Source organism: Melospiza georgiana, chromosome 6 (genome assembly GCF_028018845.1).
Source record: "Melospiza georgiana isolate bMelGeo1 chromosome 6, bMelGeo1.pri, whole genome shotgun sequence".
Taxonomy (NCBI): Eukaryota; Metazoa; Chordata; class Aves; order Passeriformes; family Passerellidae; genus Melospiza; species Melospiza georgiana.
The window spans coordinates 14502987-14529874 of record NC_080435.1 but is presented as its reverse complement, the minus strand read 5'-3'; the positions used below and the strand labels follow the sequence as shown (position 1 = coordinate 14529874).

Here is a 26888-nt window from a genome sequence, read left to right as displayed (position 1 = left end):
CAGGGAACTTTGCATTTAGGTCAGCAAGAAAGACAAAAGATACTAAAAAGGCATTTGCAATTTTACAGTTCCCTATCACCAGCACAACTTAAAGACATGGGTCTATCTACACTAAACACTGCAGAGGGTTTATTATAACAAAAGCAGTAGATTGTTTATATCTCACTGATTGCCAAGCAAAGAGGAAATTGGGTTGTACAGAGCGCTCTATACCAGGCTGCAGATGTCTGAAATTAAGATGGAAACCAGAAATTAAAGTCTTAGCAAGGAAAAACAGAACTGTCTTTCCTGGAAGCTGAGTGCTGGCAGGAAGGGACCTTGGTAGTGCATTCAGACTGTGCACAAGAACTTGGAGCACGTAACTGGCTGCAGTGATTTATAGGCCAGCACAGCACTGGGTGCAGATTACAGTTGTGCTGATAGAGGCAGAATAACTCCTGGAAATGAGATGCTAGCCACCACACAGCAAAAGGTAGATGGAGGCCCCTGAAGTGCTTCAGATTGGAAATTACATCCTCCTCTGCTGCATGAATAATTGTTTTGCTTCCATTAGGAAGCCTCTCAATTTCTGTCACAGTTTTGTTGATGTACAAACAATGTCTTCTTTTATAACATGGACAGTTTCTCTCCCCCCTAATGGTCCTGGTTTACGTCCTTGGTGTCAAGAAGCAACTGGTTGTAAAGTCAAGAAAAGACAGTTAACAATAATAAAATGGAGTAAAAGATATGGCTACAGTAGAAAACAAAACTATTTGAAAATTTGCTCTTTCCCCTGCAAAGCATCTAGCGGAAGAGCTCAAAGCAGTGATTTTCAGATAAACTGGTTTTAGTTCCTCAGGCTCCTTGAAATTAAGACAGGTAAAATTTCTGTCAGTCTGCAAGCTGTGAGGCAAAGGCTGTGAGGAAAGCAACTCAGGAGTTTGGAGCACACTCATTTAACTGACAGGTAATTTTTGATGCCACCTATTTAAATGTACTTTGCTATGCAATATGTTGGTATCTCACAAGATTAGCTGACCTTGAAGATTTGAGGACAAACGACCTATTTAAGGAGGCAACACTGTGACTTCTTTTTGCTCTCAACACTGTTGCACAGAGCTGGCCACCACCATATGGGCCTCTGCCACAAAACACACACAGGGAATTGACAGTGCACCTTTGCACTCACTGTAAAGTCCAGTTGCATTGAATGACCACATATACTGCTGGATTTTCTTCCCAAACTTTGTCTTCTGCTTCCACAGAAGACAGCCACAGCTGATGATAGCCACAGCTCCTGGCTATCCTGCCTAATCCAAAGATCAATAAATTTACTAAAAGAGACTAATTTTCTTTTGTATGTACTCATATTAAAAGCTGAGTACTACTAAACTTGTTCTGATATCAATCTGGCCTGAACTTATTGGCTAATTAATTTATTCCTGCCCATGTCAATGGGATTAAAACTTCTGCCCAAGTGCAGGAACAGATTTTAAAAATACCAAAAGCAGTTATTGAAATATCTTTCCATAGCACAACATGATAGCAAAACACAGGTGCTAGAGAAGAATCATTTGCTGGTAAGAAATCAAACTTTATTCAAACTTCTGAAATAGAGAGACTACAAATGCTGCTTTTATAGGAACAGCTTTTTAACAGAGGCCAAGTAAAAAATGACAACTAACCATCAACATTATGTGTTCATGCAGCACAGCCAGAATGAAACAGATAGAAAGAAATTAAAAATAAATTTCAATACTATAAATTAAAAGATGCCACAGAAGGTATGCAAATTGCATGCCACAAGGTCTTGTTTTTTGTTTACAAAGAATGTGTTTTCAGTTTGATGGAGAGGCATCATTACGGAGGGAATTTGAGGCATTTTAAATAGCAGAAGCACTCATTAAGTATTCATTTTTAACAGGAAGACTGAAAAAAAATTAAAATTAATGAGGAAGATGAAGTGGGGGGGGGGGGAACTTTGAAGATGACAGCTTCTTGCTAAAAAAAGACACACTTGATATTAATCGCAAGCAGTTCACACACACGCATTACTCCAACTCCACTGCCACAGTGTCCAGCACCAGTTCACAGCTGCTTCATGCTCACTTCACCTTAGGATACTTGGCAAAAAAGACAAAGCACAGTGGTGCCCTCAGACACTGTGAAAACAAAGATGGAGAATAGACCACCAGGCAAAGGACATGACAGATCCTGTTCTAAACTCAGGTGATTAAACATATCTGCAATAGCAATCATGGGAGACCCTCAGGAAGAGGTAGAACTACAGTCTACATCAAAATCTCAAACTGACTCCAGTAATTTCTGAGTAGAAAAGCACAAGTATTCTTGTTGTACCACTACAATGGATCTTCTGTAAACAAATGAAATTTTTCTGGGCTAATCTGTAGCTGGCACATTAAAACACTGTAAGACATTTCTTAAAAAATCTGCCTGGTTTAAGACCTAGTGATCTGGACATCAGAGAGATCTTCTCAAACATCCTTTCCTATCCCTGAATCTTAAAAGAAGGAAGAATTCAAGTCACCTTTCCTTAAACACACACACAGAGTAGACTGCTTAACTGATGTACAACACACAAGTTTTAGAAAATTCAGTCTAAATTCAGCTGTCAATTTGTTCTTCAGTATCCTCACACAGTAAAATAAAGTTTTGATTACTCTGTAAAAATATTTGTGTGTTTCTTTTAAATGCTCATATTCTTGAAGAAGGGTCTGGGGGGCAAGGGGGTCCGGGTCAGGCTTGCTATAAAACATGGTCATTACCACGCACAGATGTAGGCAAGACTTTGTTCTCTCTGGATCTCTTAGTTTAGAGTAAAAGCTTGGATATGGAAAAGATTTTTCCAAGCTGAACTGACCCTGGCAGTGGTAGAGTGGAGGTTATCCTGGACAAGTGTAAAATGCCTGGGACAAAGACGATCAAAAGCATTAAAGCAGAAAGTTACTGCAGTGAAACAGGAGTAACAGGAGTTGGATGAAGATGTTTGGAGGAATGAATATTTGACTTTGCTCTTATTTCACGCAGAATCTCCCAGAAGATTACTTCATGCTAAACACTTTCTCACTAGAGTTATGTTTTACAGTTTGATGCTTTTTTATATTGACCATTCCCACTGTCCCCTGCAAGTTCCTCTCCTGAGCCAGCAGAACCCCAGGCAGAAGACGTGCCCAGCATGCCAGACACAAGCATAACCCTGCTGAGGAACACCTTTCTGAAATTATGCCCAGGTCTGTTCCAAAATCCACCGAGATCAGTGGAAAGACTCCCTCAGAATTTCACTGAGCTGTGGCAGGCCTACATGAAGCCTAAGCTCATTCAGAGGAGAACTGAAGAAATTTCCATGCTGGGCAGAGATGTCTCAGCTAGCTCCAGACAAGCTGTCTAATGAGCCCAAGCTGAGTGCTGCCCTGATATGACTCTCATGTTTCTGTCCCCACATGGGCACACGGAGAGCTAACTCAGGTGTCTCTGCATGACTCTATATTGCATCATGCAGACATACCCCAGCTGCTTTGTTGCTTTGTAGCAGCAGTGACAGAACAGGCAGGTCACAACTATAGGATTATTTCTTATTAATATTTGCCCCTTTAAGGTTTGGCATCTTCAACAACCCTAAGTGAAAATGGGTTGAAAATACTGCATGAGAATTCTCCTTTAGGACTCAGTTGACCCAAATACACAATTCTCTTGCTCTGAATTCCCCAGTATGGTGCAGGGAGATAAACTGCTCTGTTTCCTCTTTCTCTCTTGCCTTTTTTTTTTTTCTTTCTTTCATAATGCTGCATTGCAGGACCACATTTTCTGATTATCATGCAGTGTCTTATTTTGATTATCCTTTTCTCAAATTAAACAATTTTGGTAGTCTGAGGAAAATCAGGAAAGATCTGTCTCCTGCTCTGAGGGGGTAGGTAATGCCTTTCCATAATAGGTTAGCTTAAAAGCATCCTTAGAGCCAGAAAAGTGGCTGCACTTCAGGGGACTGCCAACATGACTATATTCAGACAGTGGCATGACAACACGGAACTAAAAAAAGCCACAGCCACAGAAGTCCCCACCGTCGATGCAGTGACAGCATGAAAACACAATTTTCACTGGTTCAGCCTGCCTGGCGCAGGGTGAGAGGAACGAGCAGGGCTCTATTCCCAGCAGCAGTGCTGAGCTGGTATTGCGTAAGCACTTTCACAGTGCGGCTGGCACAGCTTTAAAAGAACCTCCTCTCGCTCCCTGTTGAGCATTCGTAGACAATTCTGCATAGCCAAATGACACAAAGAAGGTTTAAACACTCCTATCATCCTTGCAGAGTAAGCACAGCCATGACAGGAGTAATACCTGCTTAGGTTCCTAAAGAACTAACCTTCAGGTGTGAAAGCTTTGCCTCCAGGTACCTCTACCAAGTACGTGAGTTTCTGAAACAAGCAAATGGAAAATCCTTTTTCTCACTTGCAAGCTTGGACAAATCTGAGCTACAAAGCATAGAGAAGAAAACCCCAACAACAAACAAACAGGAAAACCTAAAATACCATTGGTTTTTACAGACCCATTTAGAAGCAGAATTATGCTGCAAAATTGGCTCTTCCAGCTCCTTAGGAAACCTGCACAAGCATCTAACCACTGCAAGAACACTCAAGGTCACAGGCAAGCTCTTTTTGGAGAGAAGCTGCCTTCTGACTGTAGTGATAAACTCTGCAAAGCAGAGCCTTGTATTGCAGATGAGATGACTGGGAGATCCCTAAATCAAAGAGCAAACTATAAACACTGTACATAAATAAGAGCTTTATTGAGCCCTGTCTCTAAAATTCATACGCAACAGGAGAGTTGAAGTGGGAAAGCTGGTCACTGCTCTGCTTTGATAAATTGCTACACATCAGCACCAAGCCTACTCTTCTGATTTGGAAAACTATGTTCAGTCCAGCTTTCAAGACCCCAAAACAACTGAGGGATAGGAAAGCATGGCTATAAGCCCACATCAGTACAGAAAAGGAGGAGAAGGCAGCACTGGTTATAATTTGCTTCCACCAAGCTACTCTTGCTGGCTCCATACTGCAAGAGCTTTACCAGAAAAATAGAATAACATGTGGAGAAGAGTTCTCAACACTGTATCCACACAATTCTGGCTCCTGAAGTCCCATATGAGAACCAGAACCTGTAAAAAGGCAGAAGTACCTGGGAAGTAACTGCTTTGGGATTTCCCAAAGTTCAGGACTGATGTCTCCCAGGACACCTCTCCTTCTCCCTCTCCAGCTCAGGACTCCTCTGAAACAGAGAGCGCTGTACTACAGTAACATGAAGCGTGGCTGTAGACAGCAGGGAGCTCTGCAGGTCATAAAACAACGACCTGTTTCTGGCATCTGCTTTGTCTTGTTTTCCTATGAAAAGACACATTGGGCCAGACTGCGAGTTATGCAACCTGCAGTAACTCAGCTGTCGACTGGCTTTGACACAAAACACCCCCAGCAGAGACTTCCCAAGGTGCTTAACACTTGAAACAGAGCCCTGGGATACAAGAGAATGGATGAAGGGACTGGTCACAGGTTAGTAAATGAGGAGGGAAGGGCACAAATTAAAGAGAATTCACTGCAGGAAAATGAATGATTATGAAATCTTGCAAGAGAATAGTTTTCCACAACACTGGAAGTCTTAGCTGAGATGGGATTGCCCCATGAAGCGCTAACAGGAAAATAGGCTTCTGGTAGTCCAGTTAGTCACTCACTGTATTTCTGACACTGTTGTGACATGAAGAACTACTTGGAAAGTCTGATCTGTTATTTGCATGAAAAAAAGGGTAAGGCTAGCAGAAAAGGATGAAACAGTCTGTCAGTTAAGTGTATCATTTGTTCAACTTGTAGTGGAAGGTGAATGAAAAGGAAAATAATGGAAATGAGCTGTGGATATGTTATCAAAATAGAACTACAGCACAAGTGAGACAGGGAGCAGAACTTTCCCTATTTCTTATGGATATATGAATACTGTAACAAAGCAAGGCAAAAAGTAGTCCCAGCCGACTTCAAAGCTGAAACCTGCTGAAACCTGTCTCTCCCCACCAGCAGTTCTAGGTTTTCTAAAGTAACCATTTATAATGTTGCAGCCTAGAACTCCTTACATGAAAACAGAAAACTGGCCCCATTTTTGCACTCATGCTAATTCATCATTATAGGGAATAACATAGAACAGAAATGCACTAAGTTTGCAGATATTTTAAACAAGTTTGATTGCAGAGCTGGGAAAATGCAAAAGCAGGTGAAGAGAAAGACACACAGAACCAAAGGCTCAGAGGCTGAACTGTTCCAGGAAGAAGAAAGTCCAGCCTTTGTCTGTGATTAAGTGGCTGATTTTGCAAAGTTGGGCAGGTATCAAGAACTGGTTAATTGAGGGCAAGAGAGAGTTACAGTACAGAGTGAAAACAGAGCAGTCCAGGGGAGGAAAACAGCTGCCACAAAGTCTGTTTTCCCTTGGGTTTCCTACTTAGCTTTTAGGCTAAATATACTTTCCAGCTAACCTATTCTGTGGAGCCAATTCCCTGAAAGTGCTGGGAATGCACCAAGACTGCAGCCTCACACATTGAGGAGCTGAGGGGTCTGTACCTGTGCAGTGTCCTCTCAGACTCTGTACTTGACAAGACCCGAAAGAAGGCAGCCCTGCTGAAAGCATTGAATGCACATATTTACACATACCTCCTAGCAGATGGCCAGCACACATCCCAAAGCAAGTGCCAGACTTACCAGGGTGTGTGCAACAGCAAAGAGGAATGAAAGGCAAATTACTACACAAACGGGGAGAAACGTGCCACCTTAGGTTTTGCAGCTGTGAATGGCTGAAGGACAACAGCCCCTCTGACACAATATTGTGATCTTTGCTGCCTCCAAAGCTGGCTTTTTATGAAGCAGTCACACATCCTTCGTGGGAATTGAAGCCCATATAGGTACCATCAGGTGTAATACACTGTGTGTGTTCTATGCTGCAGTATATTTTGGGAATCCATTTATGGTCCATGCTACGTGCACGCTGCTTTTTCAAAGGTGCCATTTCTAAACTATCCGTACACATTTACAAGCAACTGATTACAACTTATTCCAGTTCTACTCCAGTTTTCTCATCTGTGTATTTTTGTGACTGCACTGCACCAGCAGGCCCATGGGGTGAATTCAAGTCTAGAGGAAGAGATTAACTTACAAAGCCATGCAGTCCATGCCCTTTGGTGCTTTGGGTGAGACGTCAAGATCCCACAGGAACCTCTGTGTTCCTTCTCACATCACTGTGGCATGCACAGAGAGGGAGGTGCCCAGGAGCAAAGAACATTTAGCATAATGACTCAGATGGGTGGTCAGCAGTTTAAACCAGCCACTTGATGTTACTATAATGAGGATTCAGTTTAACAGTCATTCTGCATGCATGGAAATCCGTCCCATTCCCAGGAAATCACTTAAAAATAAAATGAACTAAAATAAAATCATCTGTTTGAGAAGAAGGAGGCTATGGCTTGGAAAATGCACAAAATGGGTGGAGTGAAAATGCCCGTGGGTGAGTAAAAATTATTTATCACAGCAAGAGGATCAGGGAGCCTCTGAGCTTCATCTCAGGGATGACACAGCAGAAAAAGAACTCCTGCAGAAATTAGCTGCAGTTCTGCTGAATCCAACAGGAGTAGAATCCTCTTATGATAACTCTGAGATTAGACTAGCATGTTTTATATGCATTCTGAGCCACAGAAGTCTTGATTGAAAATTAATGAAAGATATTTCCACTAGGAGTAGCAGAATTACGTCATCTGCTACTTGTTCACCCGGTGATAAATACCTGTCATCTATTGTCTACTAAATCCATTTAAAAATTCCCACCTATACATTCTGATGCATCCAGGAGCAATCCTCATCTTTCAACTACAAAATCATTAGCTTCCTGAATCTCATAATGAAAACTAATTAATTGAAACATATTCTCAGGAACATGCCTGGCCTATAAAATCCTGAAACACATTCTTAATTTCTATACAGATTAAGTACAGGCTCTAAGATCAGGTTATCTAAACATCAGTATATGTGTTAAATCTATCAAGACAACCTTTTTGCTATGCCCTGAATCCTTTAATTCTGCTTGGCTGTCCCAAAACTCCCATTACATTGTGTGCTACAGGTCTAGGCATTTGAACTCCTGACCATAAAAATAATGCCTGAAGTGCTGATATACACTGGCTGAGATATTGTAACTTTGAAAAATCATATCTGCATATGCAAATAAAGGACCTGATGATTCTGACTGGCTATTTAGAGCACTTTATTTAAATCAGGCTATGTTAAATTCTGCCCTACTGAAGGTCAGAGAGTGGGTATCAGATTATTAGACAATGATGGCAGGATTGTGGCATCTTATTTCAGGTTAAGGATGCACACAACCCCTAGCTTTCTTTAAATTTAAAAACCTTTGAAGAAAAGATAAATGAAAGTTTCTAAGGCATATATATATGAGTAGTAGTATCTTACAGCTAAAGGTCTGAGGATACAGAACTAATCAGAGAGGGTTATAGCTTTAAAGAAGGATGGCTGTGAGGTAATCTAAGGAGTGGTACATAGAGAACTCAGAATCAAAACAGGAGAAGAAAATTTTATTTCCAGGAGTAGTAGACAGTTACAGCAATAAGGAAGAAACAAGGAATTGTACAAATGGTATTGCTGTTCAAAAAATGTGAAAAAATAAGGGGAGAGAAACCAAGCATTTCTAATGATCTGCACCTGGAAAACAAGTGGAAGATAAATAGAAACTGTAATGAAAGGGACAGCTGGAGGGATGATAGACGATGGAGGTCGAGTCTCTGTGAGAACCAGCAATTTGAGAGAGTGAGAAATGAAAGAGTCAGAATTGGCTAAGACCTCTTTAGAAGCGCAGTGAAGGTATGTCAATATGTTAATTATTTCATCTATCGTCTGCTAGCTGTTCCTCAAACTATACCCACAGAACTTGTCTATACCTCGAATTTGATTTGTATCTAACACTTAAATCACAGAAATTCAGTTGCCATGTCCTTTATTCCAGTCCAGTGCACTTGTGATCTTACTTCCAGTGTTACCTCTCACAGATCTCCCCTCTCAAGTCTCCAGGCAGGCTCTAAGAGAGTATTCCTCCATTGCCTGCTAATGTGGTTGCTCTCTTGTTGGTATTCAAACCAAAAATGAAATGTGATCATTACCATGAGTTCCTTTAGGCTGCTTAAGCCTCAGCATCCCCTCAGTAAAGCAGCCTTTGAACCCACTTCTTGCTATGTTTATTTTCAGCTGTTGAGACCCCCATTCTCTGTATGCTGGCCTGTTGATTCTCAGTTTTACACATCAATTTTGATTTTGCTGACCCTTTTCATACTAAATTTTTGTGGCATGACTCCTGACTTCACTGATCAGTTGTTTCTGCCATGAGGCCGCAACATACCGTACTGTCTCCACAGCTCCAAAGTGTTTCTTCTTCCAGCTCCTATAGATTTTTTTTTTTTTAAACTGCTTGAAGTCTTTATTTGATGACTGACACAAGTTTATTTATTGCTGGAAGCAACAGCCACAATAGCTGGTCAATCTCTCTCCTCACATCTGCACTGGGGTTCAGGTTAGATATTAGGGATGAATTAAACCACTAGGAGTGCAATGCAGCACTGAAACAGGCTGTCCAGGGAAGCTGATGAATCTCATCCCTTAAGGTTTTCAAAACCAAGTCAGACAAAGCTAAAGCTGACCCATGGCAACAGCAGTCCTTGTCTGAGTGGGAGGATGGACTACACAAACCCTCAGAGGCCCCTTCAACCTTTGTTTCTATGATTCTGCACATTTGTCCAATATTTCACTCCTGCACACTCTAACAATCTGTCTGTCTCAGATTTCTCCATCCTTAATATCTCTTCTCTTCCTGAGGCAGTATGTCATCAGCCCCAGACTTGACATTTGAGAGTCTGAACCCCGGCTCAGTCTGTATTGAGCTGCATCTGCAGCCAAACAAACGCAGAGAAACACTAAATCACTGGTGTCTGCCAAAAACCCAGGTCAGTTAGCAGGAGGACAAAATGAAACACACACCCTTTCTGTGCACCAGCAGCAAGTGGCTTTGCCCAGCACCAAGCAGGTAGCATGTCCTTGGGCACTGCTAACTGCTGCTTTTTCCTGAAAGTGTTCTCACCACTGTCAGCCTTGCACAGCCGTGCAGGAAGGCAAAGACACCATTTCTCCTCAAAAATGAAGGATTTGATGTTAACAGATCTCCAAGGGGTTTTTTTACTGTTATAGGCAGCATTTAGAACTCTTTCTACCAGTTGCTGGATTTCCATGCCAGTCCCTCTGAAATACATCTTTTTATTCTGATAAATAGATAAATTTAGTCTACTGAGCAGGGTCTAGGTACCTTGTCTGCTATACTGGGGATATTCTGGTACTACAGAGCAACCAAATCTCCAGTTTGACTGCACTGCTTCCCAGAAGGAGTCTGGTACTCTGAGGTACCTCCACAAGACTGCTTCCTAATCCAAGTTCCTCTGTGGCTGCTAAAGTCACAGCTTACACTCCTAGAGGAAAAGGAAGCAAAAACACAGTCCCAAATGACTGCGAGAACAGCTGTGTGCCACACTGCCCTCTGTCCAATGACCTTAGCCATTTGTTCTTAAGTAAATGTTTTTATTTTCTGGATTTGATAAATCAGGGATTGATTTAAGAGGTGGAAATGAGGATAAAATGAACCCATAATACCTAGAGGATAATATATACTCTCTTTCTGTGTGCGTCTTTCCTTTGGAAGCGCTGCAGTGGACGGTGGGTGACAACAGGAGGTTGGCAAAGGACAGAAGGGATTTAGGAGGGAAATTCAGGGGCAGCTGAGGGAGCAGGAGTGAAGGGAGGAAATTCATCAAAGAAAAGAGATAAGAACATTAGACTGAGGGGATTTATTTCAGGGTATTAGGAAGGAAATATAAGAAGAAAGATCTCTAAAAAAGAACTTTATGCTAAAGTATTTTACAGATGGAGGAAATTTCCCTTTATTGATAGCAAGTTCTTTCTGCTGGATCATCTACACACACAGATGTAGAAATGCACACCAGATTTCTGACCACAGAGCAATAGTAAATTCCAGTCTATTACAAGGATCCATGGTGACATTTTTGACAGTGTAACCAGACTTCCAGAACACTCTAAAATGTAATCTATCAGGAAATTCTTATGAGACAATGATATTTCTGTATAATGACTGTTGAAAATCTGTTTCAGGTACAATGAAGAAAACTAGCAACACAATCCCCATCTCCTGATACATTTGTTATAATGGTTTTTGCATATTCTGGTGACTCAACTTCATTTCAGATCTTCTAGTCTTGATTATAGTTGATATATAGAGCTGTACAGAAGGGTGCAAAAAGCTATTAGGAACTGGAGGATAAGCTAAATTTCACAGCCCAATTCCTTATGAAAGGACTTGAGATAAAACATGGTTTATACATAATGATATTATTTATTTCCTGTAGCTATGCCTGCATTTGAAACTTACAGATAATAAAGAATGTTTTTCTCCTGGACCAACAGGAAACCCAAAAGTAGAAAAAAACTACAGACCTGCACTCTGTGTTACACCTTGCACCAGTGACATTCCTTCACAAGTTCCCTACTCAATGTACAGAAGAGGAGGTACTTGGGAGAGCTGCAGTATAAGAATGTTTGTGTCTGTGGTTTATGTGCCAGGAACAGGAACAAGTGATCCTGTTTTATAGGCCAGATCCTCCTTCTTGAGTGTTGACAGCTATTCACCCCTGCCAACACCAAAATGTTCTAAAACCAGACTTTGAATGTCTTCATTTTAGCATAACCTGGAGTACCAGTTCCAAATTTCCCAAAAGGGGAATGACTTTGATTGCCTGTATGAGTTTTCACCAAGTGTTCTTGAAAAAGCCAGCCTGCACCCCAGAATTTATTGCCACTTTTAAAAGTTGCTGTTTCCACTAGGGACAATGCATGATGCTATAAAAGAGATGTTCTCGAGCAATTGCTGCATGCTGAGAGACTGCCAGAGATGCACAAGTTCAAGATTAAACTCAATATCACCTTCCCTCTGGTTTGTAGGGAATTAAGGCAACATCTCCATTATCCCTCACACAACACAAAGCCTTTGCTGCTGCCTCCCCATGCAGCTGAGCACAACATGCTCCATTACGCCACAGGACTCAAGAATACCAGGTGTTCTGACAAAGCAGCCATTTCTGCTCCCACCTTGGAGAAAAATCAACCATGCTATGACTGCTATTTTTGTCACTGTGTGGTAGCTGGGCTTGGGCTCTCTCACTGTTGGCACACCTGGAAAATTCTCCTGGAGTAGGACATGAAACACCATTTTGAACTAAAACTCGGGAGTCCTCTCTGCGTGGTGTGTGCACTCACAGCAGGGGAGGGCAAACAATGGTTTATTGCTACAGGAGGGCTCTTCATGAACAGACCAGTGTGTTAAACCCATGCCAGCTGTGGATACAGCATCTCAGGATGCCAGAAGGCAAGGCAGCAAGTTCAAAAATAGCACCTGGTAAAAGAGAAAATGCTCAAATACCTAAAAACTCACCACTACAGAGATCAACATGCTCTAAACAGCAGCAGAGCAAACCCACAGCAGAGTGCACCAAGCTCCATCTGACAGCTCTGGCACCAACAGTTAATTGCACTGGGATTGGGCCTTCCCAGATTTTTCCTAAATTTCTGCCAACTACTTAATAGCACAAACTGCAGGGAATTGACTGAGTAAGGCCTGGTTTATACTTAACAAATGATCAGTAAAATGTTCATGTTGGACAGAAGCATGCTAAACAAACAGGAAGAGCCTGTATCCCCTAAATGACAGCAGTTCTTGGCTCTCAGCTGTACCAGTTAAACATGCATTAAGAGACACATTTTTTTTTTTGAGCTGGGAAACTCATACACTAAACAGTGCTAAGAAACACTTCTTACAGAAAGGTAGTGCTGGTTTACAGGGCACCATCCAGTTATTTCAGCAAAAATAAGATAATCTTTGAACAAAGTCTTCACTGAAATGGTTTGCCTGCTACATACAGGAATGGACTACATCCCTTAATTGGCATGGATCAGTGTACTGATATTTATGGTGTTTATTCTACATGATGATGCAGGGTTAAATACCTGAACCAACTGGTTTCAGTCAATCTACTCAAGGATTTATGTCCCATTACTGCTAGAGCTGTTCTGATGCCACTGGTTCTCTTTTCAAGATGAAAGAAAAAAAGAATTAAAAGCCTTCCAGACAAGATTCTGGAATGTGAAATGCAAACCAATGTACAACGGAGTGAGAAGTCTTTTCATCTGTGGTTCCCCTTGCCTTTCAGGGTAACTCCTACTGCTTGTCCTTCCCCAAAAAATGAGCCTCAAGCCTGATAACAGCTGAGGATCTCAGCACCTTCTACCATTCCTACATGTGGTGTAGGGACACATCTTTCTAGCTAGGGATGGTGGGTCTGCCCCAAAGCTATGGCCTCTTGGAGCCTGTCTCAAGGCTTCCAACATCTTGGCATGATAATGTTGGGCTCAGAGGCAGTGGGAGTACCGAACAGGCAGGACTTTCAGGGTCTCTGCTGGGGTAAAATGCAAAGAGGACTCTTCAACAGCCTGCTACAAATACAGAGGAAGTTCAAAAGAAACCTAGACTTTGATATATCAGGAGTTCATTGAAATGAAGTATTTCAGAGAAAACACTTCAGCCAACCAACATCTTTTGATAAAACTAAGCTTTGGCCATGGAAGAGGAGAATTTACAGAAGCTTCAGTAGGGAAAGCAACACAAAGTTAAACTATTGTCAGTCTCACTCCAAGTGCAAGGACACTGCAATTACAGTGGAAACAGTCAACGCTGAACAGAAAGGGATTTTATAGGATAATTATTGAGAGAAGCTTCACAAGTGGATGAGGACTAGAATGCTGTGCACATTCAGATGTCTCATCTCCAGGAGCAGTTACTTCCCATTGAGGCATTATGGTTATAATCAACTGAAATGAAAAGTAAAAAGCACTCCTTAAGTTCAGCTAGCTCTGGCCTGGGCTCATGAGGGACATTTACTGCTGCATGACCAAGCCAGTACACAAGAGTGGTAGACTGTCTATGCCTATGTGTTTGCACACACAAGGCTGTGGGTAGAACATTTTGGGTACAACAGAGGTTTGAGCCAGACTGCTGTAAAAGGCCAATTATTTTAATAGCTTGCCCAAATGCCTCAATTGATCATACTAACTTTAGAAAGCAAAAGGCACTATGCACACTTGACAGGTTTGTTCCTCTGACAGGTACATCATGTGCTCGTGATTCCCGTTTGATTTCCTTCCTTAAGAATGCCTCTAACTGTGTTCCTTGTATGTGTGGTGGAAAGTGGAGGCGGAGAGTCATTCTCTGAAGGAAAACATAATTACCCAACTTCTTTAAATGCTCAAACAGATGACAAGTGAACAGGCTTTCAATAGTCCCCAGCAGCTCCAGTTTAAAACAAAACACTTTCCATTATACATTCAGTAACAGATCCCTAATCCCAAACTCCCTCTAGCAGGAGGGAGCCGGGGGGGAAAAAAGTCCCTTTCATTTTGCCCGTATTTTTCATATTGCAAGGTGCTTTTTTATCTCATTGAACTCAGAAGAGAGACTTGCAGACAGGATGCTGTGCTGTGCTAACTGGGTTGCTACTAGAATATGAACAAGGGTCACAGACACAGGGGCTAAGCCTGCGTTTGTGCGCTCCTGGTCTTTGATGGCTGCCAATCATTCCTGCAGTTTGCTCAGTGCCTATGCATGTCACACACTTCTAATCTGCTCTCTTTCAGGGCTAAAAGCTGGCAATCATGTGGTAATGCTCCAGGTTAAAGATAAACCACAATGAGGATGAGAGTGTATAAGCGTGAATATACTCATTTATACATTGAAACCTACATGTTCAACAGCAAGTGAAAATATGATCAAGTACATGCTTTGGGGAGATTTAAAAAAAAAAAGATGAAAGGATAAAGGAAATTTTTTGCCACAAGTACAAGGTCCTCTGGGTTATTTTCTTCTCACAGCAATATGCCAGGCAATTAGAAGAATACATGAGTGTCAGCAAGTTAGCACAGTGCTCCTGAATCAAGAAGTCCAGGAAAGTTTGATGAATTCTTTAAAACAATTTTCTTGGTACTTCTTTTTAATAAATGGAGATAATTTCCCTCCCATTTGCTATTTTTAATATAACCACCTCCAAAATCTCATAGCCAATATCCTAGAGTACTTTAAATGTATTTCACTGAGGATATCCCATGCCCTTGTCTCTTTATTCATTTGTACACAATGCTAGAGGTACTTAGTGGGATTCAGCAACAGCTTAACACCATTTCCACTGCAATCAATAGCAAAACTCCTAAATACTGCAGCCGGGGAACAATTAGGCCACTATTGAATACATCAGAAAAAAATATTGATTTGGTGGAATTGAGGTTTGGTGTTGGTGAGTTTGGCTTTGTTAGTGTCAGGGAGACTGCCCTTGTTGTGATCAAAGCTGAACTTGAACCAACTTCAGTCCACTTCTGCTCCAGATTTAACTTCTCCCTGATGCTGTTCTGATGTTCTGGTAATGATTTCTGTAGACCAGCCTGCAGTCAGCAGTTGAGGACAGCTAGGTCACCCAATATCACCCAAAAGTTTGAAAATAAGGTATTCCAAGTAGAAGCTGCTGTTCTCAAGTATTGCCTTTTTAAATTCATTTGGGGGAACGTAAATTTCTGCTTCTACAGACAACTTGCACAAGTGCATCTCTTTATGCCCCAGACAGAAATATGGGACTTCTCACAGATTTCAAGTGTGTGATTGAAATTCCCAGCTCCATGGATTGTCAGGCCAGAGAGGCTTTTGCATTGATCTGATCACAGCTAATGCATAGCATGGATCAGGAGACCAACTACACCTCCTGCTTCAAGTCCAGCATCTGAAGTTAAACTTGGATTTTAGGATCTTGGATTTTAGGAAAAAACACTGCAGTGCAAGATGAAGTTTGACTTTCAGAAGAAAAACTCACTAGAGCTTTGGGGGGCTCATTCCAATTAGAAACTACATCCAGTGGTCAAATAGGCCTAGCATTTCTACATGTAATCTACCTACAGCTTGCAACTTAGTTTCCAATCAGCTTTTTATACCCAAGATTGTAATATCCTCTGTTATCACATGCCTATCCTCTTTATCAGTATTTACAGACTACATTTAAGCTATGTGTTAGCCTTCTCTTTAATAAACTAAGTCCCCTGAGTCTTATAAAGCACAACATCTGATTGTTTTCTTACTCTCTCAGATACTTTCTAAATTGTGCCCAATTTCTAAACTTTTTTCCTTGAAGAACAGGCATCTTAACCAGACAGGGTGCATTTCAGCAGTTTTTGCAACAAACAGTGACAGCTACTACATGACTCTGTAGCAAAAGAGGGAAAACAGAAGAAAGGAAGAAGTCACAGAATGGAAGGGAATGAAGAATGAACGGCTTAAAAAGAGACAACTGAAAGAAAATGGAGAGGGAAGGAAAGACTCTAAAGTAGGATGAGGTAGCAGAGAAATAAACATTGAAGTAGAAGCTCAGGAAGAAGTAAGAGATGATGAACAGACCAGGCAAAGCAGCAGTTATTTACAAGTATGCTTCCATAAGTTATCCTGTCAGTTCCAAGAGGAAGTGACACTCGATTCTCCTACCTATCCTTCCACTCAACCATTCCAGGCAATCCAATAGTGATTGCTGCAAGACCTTTTGTGGTTAAGAACACAGAATTGTGTGCAGAATTTTTTGGAAGCAGAGCTCATTAGTCTCCCCAAAAACTCACCACCTGATACAACTGAGCTCCACAGCAGTGGGACTGCTTTTCCCATCTCCACAGCAGTGGGACTGCTTCCCTACCCTGGAAATACCTGCCTTGCTTCAAGGCCAGCACTGGTGGACTCAGAAGAAACAAAAGGCACACTGACACAAAGAACACATATGGAGCTCTGGGCTCCAGTCATCAGGCCTGGGACATCTGTGGCTTTCTGAGGATGCCTGCATGTTCAAGTAATTAGACCAAGGCCAGCTGTCCCCTTCTCATTCTTCACCCTTTATGCTCCCATTGCTTCTACTACCAATTTCTGTCCAAACAATGATTTGTCTGATGGATCACCAATGAGTAGGTTTTTTGTTGTTCTTTATTCTTTTGGAAGGCTGGAATGGAAGAGAACTGGTGAGACAATAAAGAGGAGAAAGGACTCTTCTGAGTATATCCCATGAGACACCTCAGTGTTTTCAAATGATCTTTTGCCATACCAGAGGAAAGATTTGCTTTAACCTTTATATTCTGAAGTCATAAACTCCAAATGCTTGTATTGGTACTGAAAATGCAACCATCAGTAGTGAACCCGGCTGCTCAGGAAATGTTACTGCTTTATAGACAACTCTGGAATTCTGGGCCTAATTTCCCTGTCAGTGGTCCAGATGTAATTCAAGGAAGTTAATGAACCATATTTCAATCTCAAGACACTTCCTGTAGCACACTGCTTTCTGAAATCTTTCCTGCCAATCTGTGCTAGAGCAAGTCAGAATACTGTGGGACACAGGTCTCCACATCAGTGGGGTTCCTGCTGAAGAAGCCCAGTGAAGCTTTCACCAGTTGAGGGAAGGCAGGAGCGAGAACAGAACCAACCTTTTCCCTCAACTGTGAAATTACATATGTAGCTTTGCCCCAAAGCCAGGACCCAGACAGTCCCAAGCTGGAGCTGGAGAAGGAACGCTGCTCCCCAGCCTGCATTTAGCAGTCAGGGCATGACAAAGCAAAAGGCTGTGTGTGCACGGAGCAGCCCCATCCCCTGACAGGGCAGCGAGCACTTGGATGATACATTCACTGCAGCCTGTGCTGCATTGTGCCTGCCCGTGTATCATCTCCATAGCAGCAGTTCTGCTAATTGAGACCAGCTGCTACAATTCCAAATTCTTCTCTCCAGAAATATCGATACTACAACGTTATGATTAGAAAGCACTTTACCAAATGCCTCTCAATTCTGCACAGCTCAGATGAAGAGCAGCTGCAGAGAGAAGGGACAGTTCCCTGAATATACAGAATAAAACACTGCAAAAACACTGGAGAAATGAAGGCTACAAGAAGCAAGTCAAAACAGAATAATGATGACAAAGAAAGCAGCCTGCTGTATATGCTTGTGCCTGTCACTTTAGATGTTGAAAGCACCGTGAGCAGACTTTCTCCTTATGCTCTAGGATAAATGGCCATAGCACTGCACTGTTACAGCTTCATGTGGCAGGTGTGCACGTTTGTCAGATCCAGCTTTTCTGTCCAAGAAGACATTAAAGCAAAATCCATCAATCTGGGCCTGGCTTGGAAGAGTAGCTGTGGTCCTGAATCATTTGGCTCCAGGGGCTGCTCTGCACGGCCCACTGGCAAAGAAAGTCACTGGAACTGATAAGCTGGTAGGAAGCCTTGCAAAGTAGGAATGCCACCACACCATGATGACTTGGCCACACTTTTGGCTATCTCCCTGTGGCTGCTGGCTCCACACAGCAAGCTGGATGCTTTGCAATGGTTACACTGGGATTGCCAAAAGCTGCAGCACTTTTCCCCTCCAGCCAGACTGGATTAAACCGGCTATCAGTATTCTAAATTCACATAGAAGTCTCAGGGCCTGTCTGTGACCACCAGGCACAGGGCATTCCTGAAAAGACATCTGGTTACTGAATTTATGTAAGAACTGGGCAAACCACTTCAATCCCATCTGTTATTCCAACCTCCTGAGCACAGAGAACAGAATCCTGGAAAGAGAAAAATCTCACAAAGGGTTTGAAAATGAGAACCACCATGCAATGTGCAATTTCCTCCTGAGAAAGATGCTGTACAATCTTACAGAAAACATGGCATGCTCCAGCATGTGGCTGTGTAAACAAGGGCCTAACACACCGTTTCACTACTCAGATTTCATACTACAACCGAGGTAATGCAACACAGCTAAAGCAGAGAGATCGCTTTGCTATGCTAAGTGATTTGCCTCCTACTCTGAAAATCAGCGAGGTAAATAAAGTGTTTTATATAAATACCAGACAGTTTCTCTCACCAAATAAAATGCTCAAGTTTAAAAAAAAGATTCCTATTATTTTGCTGTGGAATATAGTCAGTGCTTAGTGTCCCATTCAGATTTTACCATTTATACACAGCTCTCTTACCTATTTCACATTCTAACTTTTGGTCTACATTAGAAGTCTGCTTGAATCCACAGTACTGCAGGAAAGGGAATGCATCAATGAAATTCCAAAAAGGTAAAGTCTGAACATGTTACAATTGAGTATAAACTTTCAGAATCTTTGTCTAAAAAAAATATGAACTCACATTTTTTGTGTAACATTCACTGACTGCAAATTACACTCCATTTTCTTTCTGCTCTGAGTAAGGCTGCTATACTTACTTACGCTGGGAAACAGCTGACACAGAAGTCCATATGGGAAACAGGAGTGTAAAGAGATGAGCTTATCTAGAGAAGCTCTGTGTGCTTATATAGGGAAGTCACCTCAATAAAGTGCTCAACACTGCATGCAAACATGTTAGCGTAATTTGCAGGTGACAGTGTGACGGAATTCTGTTGATTGCAGTGCAGTTGTGTTCCTTCCCATCAAGCTGAATTTAGCCTCTCTAGTCACCAAATCACATGAATAAACTGCTATGCATACATTTATTTTATTTTTAGGTCTCCAAGATCAATCAATGACATTCATGTGAGGAGAATCACAAGGCTAGGTAAAAAACAAACTAAGCTCTTCTGAACACTAACAGCCATTGGGACCATTGGGACAAACACTCTGAGGGTTTCCAATGGCAGAGCTCTGTGGATTGTAAACTGAATTACAACAGCTTTAAGCAGTTGTGGACTTGGCAAATCAGTCATCACAGAGAACTCATGCAGCAGAGCAAGCAGTAGGAATATTCAAGTAACATCCACCAAATCTCTTCATACTGATATTTGTACACCTCAGCCTGCACTGTCCCATGATGACACTGTGGTAATGCTGAAAGTCAGCATTACCAAACATATGCTAAACATACACTGGCCCCAGCAGAGAAACACCATCTCTGCAGCTGACTTTTATTTTGTGCACAAAGCACAGGCATTCTCCCATTTCATTTCAGCTGCCCTCACCTCCCCCATAACTAAATTATTGTTATTATGCTCCACATAATCCTAGTACTGACAGGGATGTTTGTTATACATAATTAAAGATATTAATTTTGCATGGAACAGGAGACACAGAGCCAGGAACTTAATCTTTTTTTTAAATCTTGCATTAGAAAATTACCTTCATTAGCACCGACTCACTGAGCTTCTCTCTGTTGACAATTTTTATCGCGACCTTCTGACACGTGACACAGTGAACCCCCAACTTCACAAGCCCTGCAGGAGAAACAAAGCAAAATAGAAAGGAAGAACTGGTTAGAGGTTGAGGTTAGTTGTCAAGTGTTTTCCTTTTAGAACACCATCCAGATATTGGCAGCCTATATGCAAACAAATTCCCATTGGTACTTCCTCTAGCCAGAAAAGGTCTTGTGAGTAAAGGAAACCCTTCAGCCCATATTGTGACCATTTGACAGCGAAGTCACCAACATCACTGATGCTCCTGCAGTTTCTGACACTAAAACTGTGGTTTTGTTGAAGCACTGTAGCCCAGCTCTCACCACTTGAAGTGTGTTCTACCAGGAAGAAGTTCTGGCAATTGAACTGCACTGGACTAAGGGCTTTTCCTGACACCTGACATCAACAAAAGCTTGGAAATCAGAAAAACTAGATGGTCAAATGTTTGGTTCTACATTTCTCTAACTCCTTCCAAAGCTTGCATGATCACAATAAAAAGACACTAAATTATGGCTTCCCTTACTGTTTTAATTTATCCTGCTGGATAAAGTTGGTACTGTGATGAATGCATTGTGGTGTGGAGGAACATCAGCTTATGCTGCTACAATTTTAAGTTCTTGTTTGTTATTACTTACTATATTCTTGTCCTCAAAAAAGATAGAGTACTGTTAACTGATTATATTGGCAAAAGGATGTTGATATCCCTGACAGGATTAGGATATCTGAACTATCATCAGAATATGGAACACCAAGACTAAAGAAAGAGGTAAGTAACATATATAAGCCATTATCTTCTGCAAAATTTTTATCTAAGCCTGGTGACTTACATGAAGGTACACTGAGATACATACCACCCACAAGTGAGTTTAAGATGGTCCCCTGAGCTCTTAACTCTACTGCCACTAAGAAAATTTGTAGCTGGAAAAGTTGTACTTCATAGGTTATTCAAGTGAGATCTTGTTTGCTTCAGGTTTTACTCTTGTCTAACATGTACATACAGCATGCCACCTGATGGGCTGGATACCATCCCACTCCACACACTACATGCCAAATTGCCATTAGGTTAATTCAGTTGTAACTGAACTAAAAAAGAAATGGCACCCCCCGGTGTCACTGAGACCTGCTGTGTTTTGCAGGGCATTTATGAATAATGACATCAAACAGTAGAAAAAAGACTAACTTAGTTCCCAGCTCCTAGGCTAGGTCCAGGCAGTTGAGAAGTCAACCCCATCCCCTAATGCAAAGCATGAAGCCAAACACATTGTTTTATCTGGAATTTAAACACAAATTGCGGATAAAGCAATGAAACACTGAACACAGGACTTCACATGCCTTACTGAGGGGCAAATAGATTCTTGCCTTACTACAAACTGGGCCCAATTAAGTAAACTAGAGTTTCATCAGGGATTTCAGCAATCTTCTGCAGGTACCTATCCATCATTTTTCTAAGCAGTTAATCATAAATTTGGAATTATTTATCACTGGTTATTATGTGGAGAAATAAACTCCCAACTTGTTTCCAGTCACATCTCTTTTATGGCATGCTCAACGTTCTGGATATTTCTAGCCACATAATTTCTCAGTCTCATCTGGGTAAATGCTGACATCCTCACTTTCAGCCACGACATAAACAAGTCACAAAAATTAAGAATGCAGTGCACTGACAAATCCATTTGAAGCTGTGTACAGCAATAGTGTGTCCTCTGCCTGAAGGAGCCGAGAGCCAGAGCTGGGGCAAGATGCTGTGATGTCCAACCACACCCGCTCTTCTGTCTGCATTTTTTCTATTCAAATTGTAATGTTAACCAAAGCACTTCTGGCTCTGTGTTCACTGTTCAGAGCACCTGCAGCCTTACTTATGCTTCTTCTCTTTGGCTTTGTTGTGTGTTTGGATAGAGGCTACTTAGCACCACCCTGTTGAAAGCATGCACTGTTTCTATCTGTGCTGATTGCTTCCTTCCTGCTTCTAGGACAAACCACAACCTTACATCACTCTTGCAGCACAATGACAGCACTTTCTACATCGCTCTTAGTTACACTTTCATATCTCAGTAGAACTTCTAAATCAGTCCTTTATATCTAGACTCCCAAGATCTGTGGCAGTGTTGCACTGTACCAGTTATTTTCAGAGGTCAATAAGGGTGAGAAACAACTACTCTCTAACTGGTTCTCCACTAGTGATACACCAGACTTCTTATATCTCACACTTCAGGGTTTGATTTCAAATCTTGTTGCTCCCAAATCAAGACATCTGACTGAATGTGGCCGATTTCTAAACTATTTTTCTTTTGTCCTCTCTGAAGCACCCTGTCATTGAGCCCTAGAAGGGTTTAACCATGAACTTCTGGGACACAGTCATGCTGCATATGGTATCTTCACGGTGTCCTCTGTCCTTGTAGCTATTAACCTAGCACAGAAACTCAAAAATTAAGATTAAACTATTCTGTTTACTCCAATAAAAAGTTAACCAACTGTGAGAAGACAGCAAACACTTTGCAAAAATAAAACTGTTACTGAATTACACTGATTTTATATTGAATTAATTTCATTGACCTCAAGAAGTCATTCTTGATTTCTGCTATGGTATCAAAGGATAGAATGAGAAAACATATGTGAGATATAATGCATCTTTCCTCTTCTCCTGATTTGCATTTAAAAAAAAAAAAGAAATGCACTGTCATTGCTGTCTGTTTTGTGGAGATAGAAATTTTAGACAACCCTCTGAACAGCCCAAGACAGCACTTGTCACTGTACTAAATTCACTGAATGTAATTTTAGGATAAAAAATAAAACATGTCGCTATGCCTCGCTTTCTCCCTTCTCTCCTGGCCACCTCCTTTTGACATTTGCACGTCAGCCTAAGCAGAAAAAAAGGAAAAAAAAATCCCTCTTAGTAAGTCCATCTATAGGATAACTCTCCCGCTACTACGAAGAAAGCCTCATTGAGCTGAGGCAGGAAGGGTCTGTCCTCAGGACTTCTGTTTCTGTCCTGTAATTTCAGTCAATTGTGGAACTACACAATTGAGATGAAATATCTCAAATGTGGAATTGAGATCCTGTGGGCTTCTTATTCTTAAGGAGCCCTTTCACTGACACAGAGAACACAAACCATTCAAGATGTATTATTTATCTACATAATAACAGAGCTTAGAGAAAAGCAACTATGTGAATAAATTCCTAGGCTGCAACTGAAATAATGGAAGTGGCAGAAATTCTGCTTGGAAACAACTGCCCAAAGTGTGCTTACAGAGTTGTGGAAGAGGTGGTGCATCTTCCATTTTTTTCCTCTTCTGTATATGCAGCTGTTAATGAGCACTTCAAAACTATATAAATCCCCCTCCAAATACAGAGGTGTCAATAAGTTAGGTACTTATTTGTAAAGCTTATCTACACAGTCAGGCCAGCACAGGTGTGTGTGTCTTCTGCAAAGGAAACAAACACAGCTGCTGCAAGGATATTTTGCACTGGCTTGGCTTACAGCAAGTCTGCCAGGCAACAATCAGATCTTGAACTTGTCTGCTTCATGAGTAATTAACCCCTCAAATGCAGGCAAGTAACCTTTCTGACTGCTAAAGTTAACTCTGGTCTGTCCTGGCAGAAAATATAAGATGCTGTGGCAATTAACTGCTTGAAGTTTCCCTCACCACCCACACAGCTGTCACACACTCACTGCTTCAGGCACACCTCAGATCTCCATCTATGGGTCATTCCTGGGGTCTCTGGACACTGACATCCTGGGGCTTTAAAACTAGTTGTTGCATCCAATGAACTGCAAACATTGGGCTGCTTTTGATCTTAGCCACTGAACTGCATCAGAACCAGCCCTATAATTGCAGGCTGGGGAGTAAAGGAGAAAACATGAACACACTGGAAAGCAAGGGATTGTGTAAGTTAACAACTGTCTTTTCATCAGAATTAAAAGCCACAGTTTGGAAACCAACAACCATGAGAAACCCCAGATGACACAAAGATGCCACTGAAGGAAGAAGAGCAGAGGGAAGTGTGCAGGTCTGACACAGCCCAATGCAGCAGTGACCTGCTAATAATCATGCCTGAGCATTTTTTTCCTTGCAAATTCCCACTCTGTGGATGCTTACAGATATACAGATAGTTTTTGAAAAGGACAGGAGCTTATGTGATGACCAAGGGACAGATTTAGATCAGCTGGGAAGGTGGAAGCCCATCCTGAAGCAGTACAGAGAGAAGATTCTTCTTTTACCCAAGAAGAATGTTCTGTGGGGATGGAGAAAGGAAAGCTTCCCTCCAGCTGAAACAATATATTCACCGTGAATCCCTGACCACAGCAAGTGGCCAATATTGTATCTGGTAATCACCTTCAGGACTTTTCAGCCAAGGACAAGATTTCAGAAGAGACTCATTTACTTTTGCCTTGCATTTTGTGTAGCAATTTTTCTCTAACAGAAAATGAATAAAGCATTAAGAGCTTGGAGCTAGTGCTATTTGATACGCACTTTACAGTTGTGTAAATAGTACATCTTTCTAAGGATCCTGTTATTACAGCTCTTCTGTGGAGAAAGAAACATTCTAGGAACAAGAAAGAATGTTTTCAGTACTATCCAAACCTGAAGTCTACCAAAGACACCAATCTGAAACAAATTATCATTTTGAGCCAGAAAGAGAGAGTAGTAAATAATGAAACACCGCTGTTGTTTAAATACAGCACTTATGGTATATTCATTGTCAGCGATGTTCCAAGTCTTTCAGAAATGCTAAACACAAGTAACTTGTTACCCTGATTTTTAACCATGAGGCAAATAACTACTCAAAGAAATAAAGGTAGATTTGCTATATTTAACACATAGTATTTTTCCCATTGGTAAACAGAAGTCTGTTGCTTTCTTTTAAAATAAAACCAACCTAAAGAAAATTGCTGTAGTAGGAAAACTCAACACTGATTTCAGAAGATCATCTGCACACACATGTTGCTTGCTCTTCACTTCAAAGCACATTGTCAAAAACCTTAAAAAATCTGAGCAGAAAGCCCTGGCCTGGCCAGAAGTGTCTATTTTGGCTGGATGAGCAATTAAAGGGATGTCTAGAGAGAAATATCACTCCTCTTTTAACTGGAGTTAGCTAATTGCCAATTAATTCAAGTCAATGAACACTCTGCAAATGTTAATCTAGGCACTGCAAAACACAAACATTTGTGGTTTACTTCAGGGCTCATGTACTGGCAAAAAACTATCTGGATTAGAAAAGGAACAAAAGTTCTAGGCTGACAAACTCCAGTACACTGTTTTTCAAAAAGCTTGATGTGTATATAGTATTGCTGCACATGAACTTTGTATATATGCTCTTTATATATAAATAATTCAATTTTTTATCCCCAGAAATTGGAGGCTGCTGTTGTAAATCTTAAAAGAATTTATGGATGTTCATTCCTGAAAACTACATGCACTAACATTTGCAACACCTGCAAACCCCAAGGATGCCAGTCCAGAAAATCAACCCTTAGAGCAAACAAAAGCATCAATGCATGTGGGGTGGAGGACAATCCTAAAATGTAATATCCCTCCTCTTTATTCTCCACAGTTATCTTCACAAAGACTGCAGTTTCAATTAGGGTTAAATCAGTTCAGTTACAGTGTCTAACTCTGCTGACTGCAGCGAAGTTGCTTTAGATCTGCAACAGTGGAAAATGGATTAAAATTTGGCCCACAGCAACATGATTTCCATTGCTGGAAAATAAGGATAATAACACTCACTCACCTACCTTGCAAGGGCTGTAGAAGGATTAACTGATTAATCCTTACAAAGAATGTTGGAAAGGGATATAAATCCTATCCAAGTTTTACATATTACAATCAGGAAAACTGCATTCTAAATACAATCTGGAAAGAAATCTCCAGATAATTTCTTATTATTAGCTTCTGTTTCACATCCCAATTCTTTTAGAGCACAGATTTCTGGTCTCCAATGATGCACATCTTATACTACTCTTAGTTGCACTGGAAAGAACTTTGTTACTGAGCATCCTACTTACAGAAACCAATAATTGCCCTTAATTACTCAGTCCTTTCATTGAAGTGATATTTATTTTTCTATAGCAATGGTTATCTCTAATTATTGCATTTAAAATAAACAGAGACTTACATCAAATGACACACAAATTACATGGTATCAATTTATAATTGCATAATGGGAAAAGGAGGTATAGGAGAAATCTAGAAATCTAAAAGGATGAGGACAGAGCTACCCAGGCTGGTAATGAAATATTTTGACTGTGGACACTTCTACAGAGATAGTCTAGTGCTAAAAGGCTGTTCTGAGAGCTCATGCATTAATTGTTTTTAAACTGCACAAACTGTAATTATGGTAGGACTAAAGCCAGAGTTCAAACGCTCAGCAGGAGCATGGAAGGAGATTCATCAGTGCTGAGATGCACATGCCTCAGCTCAGAGCTCAGGAGAGCTGCACACTAACTTGCCACAGCCCAGATTTACTGTCCTGAGCTACGAGCACTGTCAAATGTCTGCTGG

General features: G+C 41.2%; 1 protein-coding gene across 10 annotated transcripts in view; it reads right to left on the bottom strand.

Moving 5' to 3' along the window:
• Positions 1-26888, bottom strand: part of BRSK2 (BR serine/threonine kinase 2) — a 304344-nt gene that overhangs the window by 132481 nt on the left and 144975 nt on the right. For all 10 annotated transcript variants that reach the window (XM_058027269.1, XM_058027271.1, XM_058027274.1 and 7 more), the window contains exon 2: positions 20336-20430. In XM_058027269.1, the coding sequence (XP_057883252.1) occupies positions 20336-20430 (95 nt within the window). The remainder of the gene's footprint in view (positions 1-20335; positions 20431-26888) is intronic.